Genomic DNA, 19,083 nt, shown 5'->3' with positions numbered 1-19,083 from the left:
GCATCTTTAAGGACTTTGAATTGCCTTGTGTACGAATTGTGCTCTATAAATAAACTTTACTTGCATCAACATACACACAGTTGAATACTTACTTACTAAACTAACATATTATACTTTAGAAATAAAATACATTGAAATAAGGGTCGTTGAGCCCTAATGGATAAATAGTGTGAAAGCTTGACTAGCGTAGTGCCGTGTTTCCCCGGCAGATAGCAGTGCAGGAGCATCGTGGATAACAACTACCGGAAAAATTCACAGAAGAAGAAGCTAGACTCAGTTTCCATCAACAGCCGAACTCCCTGATGCGCATGCGCGATCGTAGCTTACCTCATCTTGAGACGCGACACGGGTTGATTACTTTCGCTTTGCCCTGTTTCGCTAAAAAAAGCTGCCACAATGAACGCAGCAGTGGTTAAAAAGACACAAGACACCCTCGGAAAAGTGATAAAGAAACCCCCTTTGACGGAAAAACTGCTTAGCAAACCACCATTTCGATACCTGCACGACATCTTCAGTGAGGTGAGACTGATATCGATGTTTCGATTAGATACATGGCGTGTGTGTGATAATACTTTATTTTTTAAATGGCTATGTTTCATATATTTAAAAGAGACGTGGTTAGATGGGGTTAGCATGAGCTTAGCAAATGTATTAGTGAGTAGCCGAGAGGCTTTGCAAATTTGAAGTGTGAACGCTATAAGATACATAATTTGTGAGAGGCGGATGCTTCCATGATATCAGGTGAGTGTTGTACAAAGTGATAAACTATGCAAGACTAATGGTTGTGCAGCCTGTTGCTATTGACGCTGAGTAAACAACTACAGCGTTGCTAGATTCCCAGAAGGGACCGACAAACCCAACAGAACACACTTTGCTGCCATTTTCTCATGCAAATTACGTGGAAAAAATACCAACCATCTACAACAAAAAGGTTTGCAAAACATGACATGACTTTTACAATACGAGACTATGTATGCTCTTGTACTTTGCAGTCTTTTGTTTCTCATATTTTGTTCTTAAAGAGGAACTGCACTTTTTTGGGATGTTGCCTATCACAAGAGCACATGTTTTTTTGTATGCATTCTAAATCGTAAATAAAGGCTAGTAAAAGTAAGCTAACAATGGAGCCACTCTATTCCGGCTATAAAACGCTCTAAAAACATCTAAACACCTCCATTAATGTTTTATATACATGCTGTAAGTATACATGTAATATAGTAACAGGAACATTCATAATCTCTATCCATCCATTTTCTACCGCTTGTCCCTTTCGGGGTCGCGGGGGTTGCTGGAGCCTATCTCAGCTGCAATCGGGCATTCGGGCGGCATGGCGTAGTAGGTAGAGCAACCGTGCCAGAAACCTGAGGGTTGCAGGTTCGCTCCCCGCCTCTTACCATCCAAAAATCACTCCCGTTGTGTCCTTGGGCGGGACACTTCACCCTTTGCCCCGGTGCCACTCACACCGGTGAATTGAATGATAGGTGGTGGTCGGAGGGGCCGTTGGCGCAAATTGCAGCCACGCTTCCGTCAGTCTACCCCAGGGCAGCTGTGGCTATGAAAGTAGCTTACCACCACCAGGTGTGAATGAATGATGGGTTCTACATGTAAAGTGACTTTGGGTACTTAGAAAAGCGCTATATAAATCCCAGGTATTATTATTATTCATAATAGCATGTAATATGTACGTATTATGCCCATTATTATGCCACATATCATAGCGTTAGTTTTCCCTTTAGCAACGAAAAACCTACAACTCACGGCATACTTACTGAGAGACAACATAGATTACTCAGGGACAAATGATGATCCTGTTTGAACCTTATATTTTTGAGCCTGAATATAAGGAGGATGAGCATCAATTCTAGAGTGTGTGTGATAAACAGATCCAGCTCCAGTGAAACACTAAGCATCATGAAGCAGTATTACTAAGTGCTGAACAAGACATATAAACTATAAACATAATAAAACAATCATTTACTATACAATGTCTGCTCTCACTGGGATGCCAACTGATGGGATGTTTGTATCTTCTATTTTAAATGAAGAATTAATCATAATCCTCACAAAGGGTTAATAAAAAAGTGCCCTAAACTATGTCAGCTGTTGTACTTTGCAGTCTTTTGTTTCTCATATTTTGTTCTTAAAGGGGAACTGCACTTTCTTGGAATGTTGCCTGTCATTTACGTCCCTTCACAAGAGCACATGTTTTTCCGTATGCATTCTAAATTGTAAATAAATGTTAGTAAAAGTAAGCTAACAATGGAGCCGATAGAAGTTATGCTCTAAAAACATCCATCAATGTTTCATATACATGCTGTAAGTGTATATGTAATGTAGTAACAGGCATATTCATAATAACACGTAATATTTACGTATTTTGCCCATTTTAAGCCTACAGGGCGCATTATTTTCGCAGACGTATCATAACGTTAGTTTTCCCTTCAACAACGAAAAACCTACAACTCACAGCATACTTCCTGAGAGACAACATAGATTACTTAGGGACAAATGATGATCCCGATTGAACCTTGCATGTCACAATGCATGTACAAAAAAAAAAAATACCACAACGGAGACTGTTGAACAACTTAAGCTGTACATCAAGCAAGAATGGGAAAGAATTCCACCTGAGAAGCTTAAAAAATGTGTCTCCTCAGTTCCCGAACGTTTACTGAGTGTTGTTAAAAGGAAAGGCCATGTAACACAGTGGTGAACATGCCCTTTCAGTGTTTCCCATAAACTGCCAAGATACCTGTGGTGGTGGGGGCGTGGCTATGGGCGTGGTCACCATGACATCATCGAGTAATTTGCATAATTTACTACAATGATATGATTTTCTCTAAAAAGGCTCAAAAAATGTATACTTACTAATTAATAATAACAGTTTTGTTTTAAACGTCCATCCATCCATCCGTCCATCCATTTTACATTATAAATACACAAAAGATAACTACTACAGTATCAAATTAGTATTAGTATCTGAAGCACCGTCTCCACGTGTGTTTATTGACAACAGGGTTATAACCTGGACACGTTAGCTCGTCGGTATGGTAACAGGTGACTGTTACTGCGTGCATTCTTTCGTATCTCAAGTTATCATTACGTACAGGTATATGTATTGTTGCATTTGAACAACTGTATTGATTGATAATAAAGGTAAAGTATTGGTATTGTTCATTATCAATAGCGCTATTTCTATTGTTATTTGTATTGCTCCATTTGTAGTGTAACAATGCTCATTGTCATTTCTGTATTGTTTTTTTTTCGCTAACTGCTTATTTGCTATTACTTTTACCATCATATTTGTACATGTCGTATTTGCTGATGTTGCTCTATTGTTGTTGTTGTTGTTGTGTTTGCTGTTGTTGTTTTTGTCTCTCTGTCTTATCCCCCTCTTGTCCCCACAATTTCCCCCTCTGTCTTCTTTTTTCTCTCTTTCTATCCCCTCCTGCTCCGGCCCGGCTGCACCAAATGATTATATAAATACATTTAATAAAGTCAAATACAAATAAGGCAACAAGAGAAGTATCCTACACTTCTCTTTTGTAAAGTAAACCTGAACAGCCGATATGGGCATCTACATCAACTATATGATTTGCCTGAGAAGCTGGACAGGACAAAAAAAAAAAAGCCTAAAAATCTATTTGTGCCGGACGTAATTCTTTCGTGGCGGGCCGCCACAAATAAATGAATGTGTGGGAAACAGTGCCTTTCCCAACTACTTTGGCACGTGTTGCAGCCGTGAAATTCTAAGTTAATTACAAACTCCGTTTCCATATGAGTTGGGAAATTGTGTTAGATGTAAATATAAGCGGAATACAATTATTTGCAAATCCTTTTCAACCCATATTCAATTGAATGCACTACAAAGACAAGATATTTGATGTTCAAACTCATAAACTTTATTTTTTTTTTGCAAATAATAGTTAACTTAGAATTTCATGGCTGCAACATGTGCCAAAGTAGTTGGGAAAGGGCATGTTCACCACTGTGTTACATGGCCTTTCCTTTTAACAACACTCAGTAAACGTTTGGGAACTGAGGAGACACATTTTTTAAGCTTCTCAGGTGGAATTCTTTCCCATTCTTGCTTGATGTACAGCTTAAGTTGTTCAACAGTCCGGGGGTCTCCGTTGTGGTATTTTAGGCTTCATAATGCGCCACACATTTTCAATGGGAGACAGGTCTGGACTAAAGGCAGGCCAGTCTAGTACCCGCACTCTTTCACTATGAAGCCACGTTGATGTAACACGTGGCTTGGCATTGTCTTGCTGAAATAAGCAGGGGCGTCCATGGTAACATTGCTTGGATGGCAACATATGTTGCTCCAAAACCTGTATGTACCTTTCAGCATTAATGGCGCCTTCACAGATGTGTAAGTTACCCATGTCTTGGGCACTAATACACCACCATACCATCACAGATGCTGGCTTTTCAACTTTGCGCCTATAACAATCCGGATGGTTCTTTTCCTCTTTGGTCCGGAGGACACGACGTCCACAGTTTCCAAAAACAATTTGAAATGTGGACTCGTCAGACCACAGAACACTTTTCCACTTTGTATCAGTCCATCTTAGATGAGCTCAGGCCCAGTGAAGCCGACAGCGTTTATGGGTGTTGTTGATAAAGGGTTTTCGCCTTGCATAGGAGAGTTTTAACTTGCACTTGCAGATGTAGCGACCAACTGTAGTTACTGACAGTGGGTTTCTGAAGTGTTCCTGAGCCCATGTGGTGATATCCTTTACACACTGATGTCGCTTGTTGATGCAGTACAGCCTGAGGGATCGAAGGTCACAGGCTTAGCTGCTTACGTGCAGTGATTTCTCCAGATCCTCTGAACCCTTTGATGATATTACGGACCGTAGATGGTGAAATCCCTAAATTCCTTGCAATAGCTGGTTGAGAAAGGTTTTTCTTAAACTGTTCAACAATTTGCTCACGCATTTGTTGACAAAGTGGTGACGCTCGCCCCATCCTTGTTTGTAAATGACTGAGCATTTCATGGAATCTACTTTTATACCCAATCATGGCACCCACCTGTTCCCAATTTGCCTGTTCACCTGTGGGATGTTCCAAATAAGTGTTTGATGAGCTTTCCTCAACTTTATCAGTATTTATTCCCAACTTCTTTGTCACGTGTCGCTGGCATCAAATTCTAAAGTTAATGATTATTTGCACACAAAAAAATGTTTATCAGTTTGAACATCAAATATGTTGTCTTTGTAGCATATTCAACTGAATATGGGTTGAAAATGATTTGCAAATCATTGTATTCCATTTATATTTACATCCAACACAATTTCCCAACTCATATGGAAACAGGGTTTGTATTATTTGCACAAAAAAAATAAAGTTTATGAGATTGAACATCAAATATGTTGTCTTTGTAGTGCATTCAATTGAATATGGGTTGAAAAGGATTTGCAAATCATTGTATTCTGTTTATATTTACATCTAACACAATTTCCCAACTCATATGGAAACGGGGTTTGTATTATCTGTGCAAGAACTTTGTTTATTTACATAATTTTTTATCAGAATAATTTTGTCTAATGCTGACGGGAACATATTTTCTTAAACACACTCACTGATGTCAAAGTCCCAGTGTTTGATTGATATTGCCAAATCGAGTCCAAATTTATCAACATTCCAACTTGAGTCCACCTCTGCTATTCTCACATCCAGATAAAGTTAATATATCTTCGTAAATGAACAATTATACATATTTTTTACTTTTTTAACCACACCTTATCAAATGAAAAATGTATTGATCTCATGTCGATTTTAATAAATGTAGTTTTTTAGATTGTTCTTTGGCTGCCTTATCTTCAACTTGTCATTAACTTGAGTCCTCGCGGTGCAGGACTCTGTTACACAATTGGATTTCCTGATTTCTGTCCATTCTACTTTCAGATCATCAAAACCACCGGCTTTATGAGGGAGCTGTACAAGGAGAGTGAGTTAAAGTCAGATAATGTTAAGGTAAGAATGTTTCTCTTGGTTGCATATCGTGTATAGTCTTTTAACACTAGCATCCATGTATATCTATACATAACAGCATCTAAATCAACAATATTATTGTTATTATAATGTTTTTTTTAAAACCTCCCTAGTTACATTTCTGATAACTGATTTGTTGTTTAGTCTACCTTTTGGTGACGTCACTAATGGTGGGACCAACTCAGGCCTTAAAGGGAAACGGCCCTGTTTTTGGAATTTTGTCTGTCATTCACAATCCTTACGTAGGACAAGAACACAGAGGTTTTTCTTTTTTTTATGCATTCCAACCCGTAAATAAGATAACAATGGAGCAAAAGGGAGTTGCTCTATTCCGACTTTAAAGCGCTGCGAAAAACATTCAAAAACCTCCAAAAATGTTTTATATACACGCCGTAGTAATGGGCACATTCATAGGAACTTGTAATATTTACGTATTTTGCTCTTTTAAAGCATACGTCGGCACATTAATTTCCCAGATGCATCACAGCGTTCATTTTTCCCTTCAACAAAGCGAACGACTTACGCCAGACTTTGTGAGAGACAACAAAGATTACTTTAGGAATAAAATATGATCCAGAAACCTATATTTTTTTAATAGTAGGCGGATGAGTACCAAGTTTTATAAGCTTGTGTTAAAATATCAAGCTTTAGTTAAAACACTAAGAGCCTGATTTACTAAAGGTTTGTGTGCCCTAAAACACGTGCAAACTTGATAGCACATGCAAAGCTGATCTACTAAATTTGCGCAAAGTGGATTGCGTCTGTTAGGTGAGCAGAATAAGGCGTGCAATCCATTTTGCGTCTATGTCTGCATTAATATGCAAAATATATGCTGATCATCAAAACACCCACAATACTGGGAGGAGAAAATGTAAATATGATATTACAGCATGTGCTACGAACATAAAACAATCACTTACTGTACATTGTCTGCTCTCACTGAAATGCCGACTGAAGGGATGTTCATATCTTCCAGTTTAGATGAACAATTATTCATAATCCGTTCGCAGGATAAAAAAAGGTGCCGCAAATGAGCATCTTTTTGTGCCTTTCTTGTCAAAGTTGACCAACTTCTCGGTATATGGCCACAACCTTCTAGTATTCAGGTGAGAAGCATGATTTATAATCTAAAATGAACTTTTACCAACTCCGAGGCAATGCAGCAGCAGTAGCTCAGTATCTTAATAACTGCATAAGCTAGTTAGCTCTCTGTGATCCCGGCTCCGCCAAAAATAATTTGTCTGTGTTCGCGATTCTTATAACAATATCGTTAATATTTGGTTAATAATCAGGTCACGACATGTAAGTTGGGTATTGTTAGTGATTTTTTTAAATGTTTTTTTAGAAGGCTTTATGGGCGTAATAGTGTACTTGTGTAGCCGCATTGTTAGCCACCTCGTATTTGTCATATTTTACGAATTAGAATACATGAAAAAGTTAAAACATATTTGTTCTTGACTTACATAGGAATTGTGAATGATAGGCAAAATTCCAAAAAAGTGCAGTTCCCCTTTAAAGTTCTCTGTCGCCATCACTAACTTCTGTTACTTGTGCTGGTCTACTTGCCACTAGCGAGTGTGTGCTAGCACAACTCATTTCAGAGATACCTTTTATGAAGTAGGATTCTGATTGGAATGACTTTCTATGTAACTATAATATTTGCTAAGTATAGAGCAAATTAAGAAGATGCATACCGGAATGGTAAACGCAGCTAGCAGGGTAGGAATACCTTTCTCGAAGTCACACGGAAACTGTGCCATAAATATTGTGACAAATCATAAAGTTAAGATCTATCCATTACCACTACCAGAAGTCCAGTTTGGGTCGATACCAGTCAAGTCTGAAGACCACTTGAGTGTCTCACTGTGACTACAGTACACAAGTGTTCAGTGACCCAACGTCCATGTCCTTCCTGCCATGTCTCTTAATTCCATGTCTATGTTATGTAGGCTGGAATGATTTCAGCTAAACATAAAATGGATTGGTAACGCTCACCCATATAGTACCGTATTTTCCGCACTATAAGGCGCACCGGATTATTAGGCGCACCTTCAATGAATGGCATATTTTATAACTTCGTTCATATATAAGGCGCACCGCATTATAAGGCGCATAGAATAGACGCTACAGTAGAGGTTGGGGTTACGTTATGCATCCATTAGATGGAGCTGCGCTTAAGGGAATGTCAACAAAACAGTCAGATAGGTCAGTCAAACTTTATTAATAGATTAAAAACCAGCGTTCTGACAACTCTGTTCACTCCCAAAATGAATAAACAGCTGTTTTATTATTTTCCCCGAGGTAAAGTCAGTCACGTGGTGTTTTGTTTATCTTTTAACAACAGCAAGGTATAACATGTAGTGCAATATTTATATCACATAATGGAGGGGAACTTTTCCCTGATTCAATAAACACGTAAAAAACAGTGATACTGTTACGGTAAATCAAACGTTAGTGCAATCACAATATAGTAACACTCGAAATAGTGCAGAGCAATAAAAATATATCAATAACTCAACGTTGCTCAAACGTTAATGTCACACAACACAACACACAAAATAAACATGTAAAGCTTACTTTATGAAGTTATTCCTCATCCACGAATCCCTCGAATTCTTCTTCTTCAGTGTCCAAATTGAACAGTTGGGCGGATACGGCATCCAACATGCCGTCTCGTCCAAGTCGTCATTAATTGAGTCAGTGTCGCTGCTGCTCTATTCCCGTGTTCTACTGCGTGACTGATCGTCTTAAGTTTAAACTCTGCGTCGTAAGCGTGTCTCTTAATAGGAGCCATTTTGGAGTCTTTACATAAACAAACAAATGGAAATGAAACGGCACGCCTCGCGCAGTCATATATCCCAGCATGCACCGCTCGCTTCTTCTTCTAGGGGGAAAATGAAGACGGGGGAAAATGAAGTCGGCGGCTGCTTACCGTAGTTGCGATTGATTAATTGATTGAAACTTTTACCTGTTGGAGGCTCAATATTGGTCCATATATAAGGCGCACCGGATTATAAGGCGCACTGTCAGCTTTTGACAAAATTGGAGGTTTTTAGGTGCGCCTTATAGTGCAGAAAATATTGTAGTACATGTCCAAATATTGCCTACTATCACTAAGCTGTTAGTACAGCCTCATCAAGCACTTTGCTTCTTCAACGCCGTCAGCCAGATTTACTCAGATGTCCGGGGGACTTTGCTGCTGTGCAAAAAGCAAACCACAATGGACCAAAGGAGCATTTTCGTTCCAGCATCCCATGCACATTTACCTGAACGCTTGGGGGAAGGGGACTTTTGTAAAAATCCCCATGTTTCTAGTACAATCCTAAATTGATTATTGATCACTTTTATTCACATTTATAAAGCAGTTGACTACAAATGTTGAATATGGGGAAAGTCATTCTAGAAACATCATCTTAAGACGTCTTATCATATCTGGATACCGACTATACTGCTCCTCTTCTCCACCAAGAGATCCTGTCTTTTAATGTCATTTTGTTATTTCTTTTTTTAACCACACAAGACATGATTTTTGTCTTTGTATTTTATCAGGACAAAGAGAGTAAGATGGCCTTCCTTCAGAAAGCGATCGATGTTGTAGCGTTGGTTAGTGGAGAGCCCCTTGCAGCAAAGCCAGCAAGGATTGTGGCCGGTCATGAGCCTGAGAAGACCAACGAGCTGCTGCAGGCTATCGCCAAGTGCTGCCTTAACAAGGTGTGCATATTTCAACTCACCCCAGATATTACTGAGTTTATATACTGTATGTTTAGAAAAGCCTCAAGAACTGTGAATCTTTTAAATGAACCCAAGAGTGGGTGGCCGGTCAGTGTTTCCCATAAACTGCCAAGATACCTGTGGCGGTGGGGGCGTGGCTATGGGCGTGGTCACCATGACATCATTGAGCAATTTGCATAATTTACTACAATGATATGATTTTCTCTAAAAAGGCTCAAAAAATGTATACTTACTAATTAATAATAACAGTTTTGTTTTAAACGTCCATCCATCCATCCATTTTACAATATAATTACAACACTTTATGTACATATTTATATACAGATTTGAACAAAAAGTTATTCACTGAAATATATTTATTAATTGTTGTTCTTACAAAAAATATATCTTATAAAATATAATAGCTAAAATGTCTCTTAAAGCTCTGCCCCTTTATTTATTGCATACTAAATAATTTAACTTTAGCCTACTACTACAACCATATTATTTACCAGCAACATACAGTGAAACAGAGGCAGAGGTGTCCTGCCACAGTCAGTAACAAATAAACATAAAACAGTAGTGGTCAAATACAAATAAGGCAACAAGGGAAGTATCCTACACTTCTCTTTTGTAAAGTAAATCTCAACAGCATATATGGGTATCTACATCAACTATATGATTTGCCTGAGAAGCTGGACAGGACAAAAAAATATATATATTTAAAAAAAAATTTTTTTTTAATTTGTGTCGGACGTAATTCTTTCGTGGCGGCCCGCCACAAATAAATGAATGTGTGGGAAACACTGCCGGTGGCACCTAAAAAAATTGTTGTTCTTCTTTGTGACATATAATTCTCTATGGTTTTCTGATGTAATACTACTGTTGTTGTTAATGAGTCATTGACATATACTGTTACTCACACAAAGTTTTTCAGTAATTTATTTAAAAAGCAAATAAACCATTGACCTATATTGAAGCAACAATCATTGAAATGTACTTATGTTCTCAGCCATACAAACTCTGTGATCGCCTTTCAATGAGTTTTCCCATTCCAATATTTTTGTATGTTATTATTGTACAATGTATTTTTTACAATGTAAAATATCTAATCTAATGGATTCACTGTAATTTTTAGCAGCTTTATAAACATTAAGGTTTTATTGTTCTATGTCAGAGCAAGAGCAGTGTCAATGGCCGAAACAGTGTTTCTGTAAGTACTTAATGTAAAAAAAACTGCAAGTATTTAGGAGATTAGCTATTAAAATGCACAATTTGCAGTTTTGTACACAAAATGTTGCTATAATGGAATGGCTTTTGTTTACTTGATGCACAGATGTCCAGTGAGGAGGCAGTGAAACGAGTGCTTTCTGGAGAGAAGGTGGACTTGAAGACCAAGGCCAGCACATCCAAGTCCCAGGATAAAGAGAATCGAGCTAGACGTGAACAGCAGTCATCTGAAAGAGAGGTTAAAATCATCACTATTGTCCATCAAATAATATAATATACTAATAAAACATTAAATTGAATGGCAATTTACATTTAATTGACATAATCTTTTATATTAGGTATTTTGCAATTAAAAAATGTGTGTATGTCACATTTGTTGAAGGGCCAGCATTTTTCTTGGCAGACACAAATGCTTTTGTAAAAAATAAAAAAAAATTAGTATAATAGGAAATATTCCTTAAAATTACTATTTGACGTAGTAATTTTCCTGACAAACGCATTGTATAGCCTTTGTCGTTCACACAAGACTTGCTGCAGTGCAGGTTGTATCAGCAGCAGCGTCCTTCAAAGCCCATATTGGAAACGTCTTTTCAGCAGTGTCGAGTGAACGTAGCCGTATGTTTGCGTTTAATAAACTGCAAGCCGGTGTTGTTTTCCATTGTTCAATCTGTGCGGATTTCAAAATCAGTGGTTTGTCAAGATACTCACATTACACTTGTAAAAGTTGTAAGTAAAAAATAAGATTTTATGAGTTTGTCCACTTTCATATATACTTGTTTTGTAAGTATTGTATCATTTGTGTTGGCCAATGTATCTGTCATTGAGATTAAATATTGATTAATTTCTAAAGTTAATGTTGTTCTGGACTAATCCAGGGGAAGAAGAAGATTGAGCGCAGTAGGAGCAGAGAAGATAAGGACTCGGACAAGCCCCCAGAGCAAGAGAGACAACTTAAAGATGGTGAGCAAGATCACCGCCACAAAAAGGAGCGTTCTGGCAAAAACCACAACCGTGAACAAGACCATGCCAAAGATGCTGAAAAAGACAAAAGCAGTGACCGAGGACAAGACAAAGGAAGAGGAAAAGACCAAGAGCAGGACTTAGATCTCAGAAGAGAGAAAGACAAGAGCAGAGACAGAGAGAGAATCAGAGAAAGAGATTCCCAAAGAGACCATGAGAAAAACAAGGAAAAACTACGAGGAAGAGACAAGGACATCGAAAGACGCAAAGAAGGGGAAGACAAGACTAGGAGTAAAGACAGACACCATGCAAATAGCAAGGTATTCACGTAAACTAAAGCTGAAACCGCAACCACAAACATTATTTATCTAACAATTTGTGTGCTCACTGCCCAGGATAGATTATCAGAACTTCAACCCAAAAATGTTGACGACGATCTCAGGAAAACGGTAACAGCTGTAAGTTCCACCATTTTAATATCAATGTAAAATATGCCATTGTGTATGTTAAGTAACTTTGAGTTGCTAACCGGATATCAGAGTTTGAAAATCAATCTGTATTTTACCTATTAGTAAGACTTATTTTTTTTCTACTGCTGCACTTCTTATTCTTGGAAGGATCCAGTGCCAGCTGACGAGGTATTCAGTCCGGTAGAATCACCTGTAAAAATGTAGGCCTGAATAATGTAGGCTTTTATTTGACAGATTAAATGGCCTTTGGGTGGCCGGTCTGTTGGTTGGTTGGTTGGTTAAGCACCAATTTGAGTTGTAGTGTCAGGCCTATATGTTACTTAACGGTTTTGTTGAGAAGTAGTACCATCTGTCCTAATGTTGTGTTCTTTGCATGTACAGCCTGCAGAGAAAGTTGAAAACCAGGTAACTGACTTTTATTCATAGATGTTAACTACTAGATGACTCTTGCAACACACAATGTTGTTTTCGATATAAGGGCTGCATGGTGGCCTAATGTTTAGCATGTCAGCCTCACAGTAACTGGAGACTTTTGCACATTGGTGTGAATAGTTGTTTGTTTTTATGTGTCCTGCCAGTTAACCAATCCAGAGTGTACTTCACATTTCGCCTAAAATTTGTGTGGTATAAGCTCCAGCTCACCTAATGAGCTGACGGTATAGAAAGTGGATGGATAGTTTAAGGAGGAGCCATTCATTAACGATTTGTATGAGTAGTTTTACATTCTGAAAGGAATATTCTGCCTACTATACAGTACACTAAGCACGTTGATTTTATTTTGATGTAATGTTTTCATTTTAACCATCTTTCAATAAGATAAATTGTTGAGCAAGTGGACTAATTGGTGTGCAAGTTACAGTAAGTCAGATTTGGCGGCCTATAATCAACAACAACAAAACTGTTCTTTAAACCTGAAACTGACATTTAGATGCATGCAGGAAATATATTCACTTCAGTTGCCTCATGAATATCCTCCCCTTGATAACTTTACTTTGTTGTGCAGATGACAGATTCTGATTTTCCTAGTGCCATTGGTTTTTACACATTATTCTGCAAAAACAACTTTACATCTAATAGCTATTTTCTGTTGACTTCCTCACAGTCTGAAAGTCCAGCACGAATACCCAGACCGTCATCCGCCAAAGGGCAAAGAAGGAAACCTAGAATTGACGGACGAGGTAAGCTCCCAATCCCTTCAAGACACACCTAATAGTGACCCTCAGTTGAACTTTTAACATTAGGTCGGAAACGTTTTTGTGATCACCGGTAAAACGCTCTTAAATGTGTCCTATTGTTTATTTTCGTTAAATTATGGTGCGGCTTTCTTAAAATATTGTCTTTTTTGTTTGTTTCATGATGCTGTACTACTTGTATCTAAATGGAAACAATCACTTTTGTCTGTCTACAGAGGAATCTGACAGTGAAGGAGGTAAGGGGTTCTTTTTTTAAGACCAGACTTGTATGAGATATGAGGCTAACAAAAGCATGTTTTATTATCAGAATCACATTTAAGAAACATTCATTATGATATTTATTAGAAACTTAGATCACATCACACTTATTAGCATATCCCAGTGTGATAAAATATCTCCATTAACTTTATGTACAATAGGACAGTAAATACTAACATAATAAAGAATAATGACTAGAGATGTCCGATAATATCGGCCGGACGATATTATCGGCCGATAAATGCTTCAAAATGTAATATCGGAAATTATCGGTATCGTTTTTTTTATTATCGGTATCATTTTTTTTTGTTTTTTGTTTTTTTTTGTTTTTGTTTTTTTTATTAAATCAACATAAAAAACACAAGATACACTTACAATTAGTGCACCAACCCAAAAAACCTCCCTCCCCCATTTACACTCATTCACACAAAAGGGTTGTTTCCTTCTGTTATTAATATTGTGGTTCCTACATTATATATCAATACAGTCTGCAAGGGATACAGTCCGTAAGCACACATGATTGTGCGTGCTGCTGGTCCACTAATAGTACTAACCTTTAACAGTTAATTTTACTCATTTTCATTAATTACTAGTTTCTATGTAACTGATTTTATATTGTTTTACTTTCTTTTTTATTCAAGAAAATGTTTTTAATTTATTTATCTTATTTTATTTTATTAATTTAAAAAAAAAAGGACCTTATCTTCACCATACCTGGTTGTCCAAATTAGGCATAATAATGTGTTAATTCCACAACTGTATATATCAGTATCGGTATCGGTTGATATCGGTATCGGTAATTAAAGAGTTGGACAATATCGGAATATCGGATATCGGCAAAAAGCCATTATCGGACATCCCTAATAATGACTCAGAGCATTGTCCCTAACTAGGAAACAATGTTTCTTGAAAGGAGAGGCAGTCATTTGGTATATTTTGGTCGTTCACAGAGTGGCTAATGTAGTTCTCTGACCTTAAATATTTAATAAGAAATGTTGTATGAAAGTGTGTGGTGTATTCAAAAACATATGCGTGTCCTATAATGCCCATATATGTGTTAAAAAGGGGACAAATGAAGTAAAAATATAACTTAATACCCCGCCGTACTGGTAATTGATATTTAGTACACAGTAGTTTTCCCCTTATTAGATGATTGTAGTAGCCCCCTATACAGTAAGCTCCACATGTATACACATTGTATTGTGTAGTTATAATTATATGCTTTTACTTGTAATTGTATTGAATTGTGGACCCCAGGAAGACTAGTGGGTTGTTGAGGCAACCAGCTAATGGGGATCCTTAATAAAAATAAAAATCAAATCAAATCACACATACTTGACGCTCCATGTTTGACAATTCATCAAAGCATAATTCATGGAGTCCTTTTATGGACTAGAGACCTGTACTACAAAGCAGGATTACCTATTATTCATCATAAGTTTGAGGATTCATCAATTTACTCTATCTGCTACACTGCTAAAGCCCTGCCTGCTCAGTGATTACATATCTCTCTCGCTCTCGCCCTCTCTCATTTGTTCACTGTGTCCATGGGTGTATATGTCCCTCTCTCGCTACCCGTGAAATTTAGTAATGTAAATATAATGTAAATGCAGTAAAAGAAGAGGGAAAGACAATAATATTCGACTCGGATACGATTAAGTCCAAAGTTTAGAAGAGATTTGAATTGTTAAAGAAGAATGGTAAAATTTGATCAAAACTGTTGCAAGATGCAAAGATTAAAAAACAGCAGTGAAATACTGCAGTAGCACGACAAATCTTAAGACGCACCTGTTAAAAGACATTGAGAAACCAGCAACGACAACGAGTATAAATATCGGATTGTCTCAGGCTTTGAAGCACTAAATATTTAATCGGTACAAGGTCAGGATTCCTTCAAACATAATAACTTTATTAACCTGTAAGTGAAAGATAAATGACATATTTTGCAGTGATCTAAATACCAGTTGTTCTTGCTTGGACACAGACACAAAGGAGGCACAGGGACCTGTCCCCAAGGAAAGTGGCGAAGCAGGTTCCACATTTTCATCTGAAATGGCATCCAGGTTTGTAAAGACAACAATACATTATTTGAATCTGCGTGCATGCTACAGAGTAATAAATATGCTATTATCATTTTAGGTGCACAAAACAGTAAAGCCAAATAAATGCCACAATAATACCCAAAATAAATGGTAAAGAAAACAACAATCCAATTATACAAGTCATGGCTTTCTTCTGTGTCAAGTATTGTTGTATGTACAATATCAATTAAATGTTCAGGGTTGCTGTCATAACGTTGGACTTTGGAAGTTAACATTAACTAAGAGGTTTATATCCTAATGAATTCAGTGGAATGATTGCTTTTTTCATTGTATAGTAGTAAGCAAATTATTTTCTTTTATCATTGTATAGCAGTAAGCGAATGGCGCGCCCCAGCAGCGCTCGTCCTGCTCCTCCTCCAGTTAAGAAACAGGACGATCTTACTGAGGCAGTGCCAGCTGAAAGGTGACTTTACTAAACTTATTGAATGCATTTTTTAGGGCTGTCAAATATATATATTTTTAATCATATTAATCACATTTTGCAATTTGGATTAATCATGATTAATCACAGGTTATTACTTGCGTGCATAATTAAAATGTGCTTTAGAAAAGACCCCAACATTTGTACACAAATGCAATTTTATCGTCAGAATGTCATCCAGGAACATTTTAAAACCTGTTACTTGAATGCATGTCATTTATTTGCACAAAACTTGGTAACCGTTTTATCTAAAGTTCTCTCAGGCTGTATTTTGGAGTGAAATTTGCCAGCGAGCACACAAGTCGGAATCTCCGCACTTATTTTTCCACGGCCTTATGCGTTGATCTGATCATTGACCATATAACGGTTAAGGTAAAAGAGCTTGTACGATCAAAATAAATTGCATGATTAATCAAGTGTGTTCATGAGTAATGCAATATTTTTCTGATCAATCACATGAGTTAACACGATAATTTTGACAGCCCTATTTTTTTATATTGAATAACATGCTGGGATTCCTGCTGATTTCAACACATATGCATACTTAATACAAGAATACACGCATTTACAATTAGTGCACAAGATTTGTTCAATATAAATTATTGTCTCTTTTCCAGGGTTCCTAGTGCCAAGTTATCAGTAATCCGAGATGGAAAGAAGCAATCTGACGATGAAGAGGAAGATGAGCAGTTTCTTGTGGCAGAGGCTGCTCCTGAACCTGATAAGGAGTTGGTAAATGATGATACTGTTCCAACTGTTCCAAATGAGGAAACAATAACGTCATAATGTGTCTGTTCTATTACAGAGCCCTGCACGAGACCCTAATGTTGAAGAAAAACATGGTACTGTCACATATTCCTCTCTAGTTCTTATTGAAATCAACAAATGTAGTTACTCACTCTTTTACACTAGGTGGACTTGTGAAAAAGATTCTGGATACCAAAAAGGACTACGAGTCAATCCCATCCTCCAAAAAATCTAAAGAGGTATGCTCACTTACAGTTTGATAGTGGCTTTCTCTCCACTAGAGGGCCCTCTTCAACACGTATCACAGCCGGACTATCCTGAGTCCTATCGGTTCTGAAATGGTTGTGAAAGGTAATTGCTTTGGTCACTTTGCAATGTGCCATGCAGCACTGGTTATTATCACAAAAAAGGTGTAAACAAATGGAGTGTAGAGTTGTAATTATGCTGCCTTGGAACCACAAAAATGTTTCCCTTCAGTGAAGCTGAAGGTCTAATACCCTGACGAGGGAGTGTGGCTTCTAGCAGACCACACACAATTGATACACACATCAAGATGTCTGGACCGAAATGTGCTCTGGCCTTGCTCAGTACCTTTCTAGAAAGATCCACATAAAATATAGACATATTTGGTTTGTGTACAATTTTGGAAGTATCTACAGTAGTTTTATAACAAGTGTCATGGATTATTTAGTCGTCGTCCATGTGTGGGCACAGTAACGTGTGCACACCCACATGTTCTGTCAGACCAAACAAAAATGAGAATTACATGGTCAGGAATATGCAAAAAAGGATGTTTATATTTCTGCATCTTGACTCATGACTAACACTGTGTCAGCAGTATTCCATTGTTGCTTTAAGACTGAACTGGTGTGAAAGTTTTGTCTATTGTGGGGAGGAAGGCCATCTGCTTTGGGTGGTCCTCTCCATTGAAGCGCAATTTCCCTGCATTCCCTTCTTCCAACCACCCCAACACTAATGTGTGCACTGTTTTGGACTGTCACTCATGTGGAGATTTATCCCCCAACCGCGACCCCTGACATCATAACTCACGCCTAAGGTTAGCTTCAAGAAATGTGATTCAACTTACACGTGCATGTTGTGTTGGCAATTTTATTCACCTCAACCCCTCTTTTATTAAAAATATGAATCCAAATATAGTCCTTGTTGGATGTGAAAGAATGGCCTTGTAGTATTTATCCTAATTTTCCTAATTCAAACGTCTCAGTTTTCAGACGAAAGCAGACATGTCGGACAATCCTGTGGGTTGCAAAGATATATTAGAGCGCGTACGTCTGGACATAAGTTATGTTCATGCCACCCCTCCCTCGTTACTGGCCTTGCCTTGTCAGCTGCATAAATGACTTCCTTCCTGACATTTAAATGTGGAGAGGTCAGTTTAATTGAGTCATTTTTTCTGCTTTGTAATCATGGTCAAACATGCTGGGTCAAAAATGTAAATATTGAACTTCCGCATTCCATACAGTATGTCAGGTTTTGCATTTCAACTGCCACAATTTATTTTTTAAACTTGGGAGTCACAGGCCGCTCTAGACATTTGATTTGGATATTTTAGGCAAAAACTTGGACATTTCAACCATGTTTTTTTCTCAAATTAAATCGCAGTTATGCTGTCCCCATTTTGTTGTGCTTTTTTAAATAGCCATCCAACTCAATTTTATTACTGTAAAGCAGAGCTATTCAACTGACGGCCTGGGGGCCAAATTCACATTCAGTTTAAAGCTTGGGAGACTAACATTTTTGCAGCAAATTCTGAACAACAATTGAGTGCTCTTGTTGTATCGAGGAACTTGGACAGTGACATTTTAACCTTGCTAGCAAACATAGAGCACCGCAGTCCAAACTTGTGATTTACATAACTGTGGCGTTCCTCAAGGCACTCCTTTAAGTCCTCTCCATTTTGGCAATTAGAATTTTTTTTGTTTCATAATGTGATTTATGTAACTAAGTGTTGCTGTCATTTGGGCTATTTA

The 19,083-nt window shown here is 37.6% G+C and overlaps 1 protein-coding gene across 3 annotated transcripts in view; it reads left to right on the top strand.

The window, feature by feature from the left end:
* Window positions 1-323: 323 nt before the first annotated feature.
* Window positions 324-19,083, top strand: part of traf3ip1 (TNF receptor-associated factor 3 interacting protein 1) — a 40,494-nt gene continuing 21,734 nt past the window's right edge. Inside the window, exons 1-15 of one of the 3 annotated variants that reach the window (XM_062067617.1) lie at window positions 324-519; window positions 5,914-5,982; window positions 9,550-9,711; window positions 11,048-11,179; window positions 11,817-12,221; window positions 12,297-12,359; window positions 12,519-12,539; window positions 12,753-12,776; window positions 13,474-13,549; window positions 13,780-13,800; window positions 15,807-15,885; window positions 16,235-16,327; window positions 16,963-17,077; window positions 17,151-17,187; window positions 17,258-17,331. In XM_062067617.1, the coding sequence (XP_061923601.1) occupies window positions 397-519; window positions 5,914-5,982; window positions 9,550-9,711; window positions 11,048-11,179; window positions 11,817-12,221; window positions 12,297-12,359; window positions 12,519-12,539; window positions 12,753-12,776; window positions 13,474-13,549; window positions 13,780-13,800; window positions 15,807-15,885; window positions 16,235-16,327; window positions 16,963-17,077; window positions 17,151-17,187; window positions 17,258-17,331 (1,494 nt within the window). In that variant the 5' untranslated portion in view covers window positions 324-396. The remainder of the gene's footprint in view (window positions 520-5,913; window positions 5,983-9,549; window positions 9,712-11,047; window positions 11,180-11,816; window positions 12,222-12,296; window positions 12,360-12,518; window positions 12,540-12,752; window positions 12,777-13,473; window positions 13,550-13,779; window positions 13,801-15,806; window positions 15,886-16,234; window positions 16,328-16,962; window positions 17,078-17,150; window positions 17,188-17,257; window positions 17,332-19,083) is intronic. The other 2 variants (XM_062067618.1, XM_062067619.1) reach the window with 2 other exon arrangements.

The sequence above is a fragment of the Entelurus aequoreus genome, linkage group LG13, assembly GCF_033978785.1.
Source record: "Entelurus aequoreus isolate RoL-2023_Sb linkage group LG13, RoL_Eaeq_v1.1, whole genome shotgun sequence".
NCBI classification, from domain to species: Eukaryota; Metazoa; Chordata; class Actinopteri; order Syngnathiformes; family Syngnathidae; genus Entelurus; species Entelurus aequoreus.
Note: the sequence above shows the minus strand (reverse complement) of the source record. Positions and strands in the feature narration are given on the sequence as shown.